The 1,644-nt window shown below is 65.0% G+C and overlaps 1 protein-coding gene across 1 annotated transcript in view; it reads right to left on the minus strand.

Moving 5' to 3' along the window:
• Positions 1 to 534: 534 nt before the first annotated feature.
• The window catches only part of LOC139027131 (uncharacterized), a 3,854-nt gene continuing 2,744 nt past the window's right edge, over positions 535 to 1,644 (minus strand). Inside the window, exons 2-3 of the mRNA XM_070442294.1 lie at positions 1,057 to 1,575; positions 535 to 957 (exon numbers count right to left, since the gene is read on the minus strand). Of these exons, the coding sequence (XP_070298395.1) occupies positions 535 to 957; positions 1,057 to 1,575 (942 nt within the window). The remainder of the gene's footprint in view (positions 958 to 1,056; positions 1,576 to 1,644) is intronic.

Consider the following 1,644-nt stretch of genomic DNA (forward strand, 5'->3'; position numbering starts at 1 on the left):
AAACTACCCAAACACCCCGACAGCCAAACACACAAGTCCAGTCAAAGCTCCCATCTCTCTCCTCCACAGAATAACACAGAGGATGCATTCCAAATGGCAACCTCTTCCCTATATAGTGGTACTGCTGTTTAGACCAGAGCCCTATTCCCTATATAGTGGTACTGCTTTAGACCAGAGCCCTATTCCCTATATGTGGTACTACTTTAGACCAGAGCCCTATTCCCTATATAGTGGTACTGCTTTAGACCAGAGCCCTATTCCTATATAGTGGTACTACTTTAGACCAGAGCCCTATTCCCTATATATAGTGGACTACTATAGACCAGAGCCCTATTCCCCTATATAGTGGACTACTATAGACCAGAGCCCTATTCCCTATATAGTGCACTACTTTAGACCAGAGACCCTATTCCCTATGTAGTGCACTACTTTAGACCAGAGCCCTATTCCCTATATAGTGCACTACTTTAGACCAGAGCCTGTATAGGGAATAGGGTGCCATTTAGGAGGAGTAACTCTGACATCAACTCCCATTTAATTCCGCAGAGCTCTTGAAGAGAGCAGGGGACCTCCGATATATGGTGCCTGATTTTCAGACGGCGGTGATCGGGCGGTGACGGGCGGTGAGGGGCGGTGACGGCGGTGACGGGCCCGGTGAGGGGCGGTGACTGGCGTGCGCGGCGGCGTGAGACGGGCGGTGACGGGCGGTGACCGGGCGGACGGCTGACGGCGTGGACGGTGACGGGCGGTGACGGGCGGTACGGCGACGGCGGTGACGTCGGTGACGGGCGGTGTACGGGGCGGTGAGCGGGCGGTGACGGCGGTGATACGGGCGGTGACGGGCGGTGCGGGCGGTGACGCGGGCGGTGACCGGGCGGTGACAGGTAGGGCGTGCGGACGGGCGTGACGGGCCGGTGACGGCGGTGACGGGGCGTGAGCGGGACGGTGACGCGTGGGCTAGGGCGGTGAGGGGCGGTGAGGGGCGGTGACGGGGCGGTGGGGTGACGGGCGGTGAGGGGCGGTGACGGGCGGTGACGGCGGTTGACGGGCGGTGACGGGGCGGTGACGGTCGGTCAGGAGGCGGTGACGGGTGGTGACGGCGGTGATGGCGGTGACCGGGCGACGTGAACGGGCGGATGCACGGGGGGTGACGGCGGTGACGGGCGTGAGGGGCGGTGACGGGCGTTGAGAAGGCGGTCCAGGGGCGGTGACGGGCGGTGGACGGGCGGTGACCGCGGTCATGGGCCGGTGACGGGCGTCCAGGGGCGGTGACAGGGCGTTGACGAGGCGGTGACGGCGGTGACGGGCCTGGTTGACGGCGGTGACGGGCGGTGACGGGCGGGACGGGGCGTGTGGACGGGCGGTGCGGGCGGTGACAGGGCGGTGACTGGGCGGTGACGGGCGGTGACGGGCGGTTGACGGGCGGTCAGGTGGCGGTGACGGGCCGGTGACCGGGCGGTGACGGGCGGTGAACGGGCGGTCAGGGGACGGTACGGCGGTGACGGGCGGTGACGGCGGTGACGGGCGGTGACGGGCGGTGCACGGGGGTGACGGGCGGTGACGGGGCGGTGACGGCTGACGGGCGGTGGACGGGCCGGGTGAGAGGAGGACGACACATCGGGAGCTGTTGTTATTCTATCTTCG

The sequence above is a fragment of the Salvelinus sp. IW2-2015 genome, unplaced genomic scaffold (genome assembly GCF_002910315.2).
Source record: "Salvelinus sp. IW2-2015 unplaced genomic scaffold, ASM291031v2 Un_scaffold7641, whole genome shotgun sequence".
Lineage (NCBI taxonomy): Eukaryota > Metazoa > Chordata > Actinopteri > Salmoniformes > Salmonidae > Salvelinus > Salvelinus sp. IW2-2015.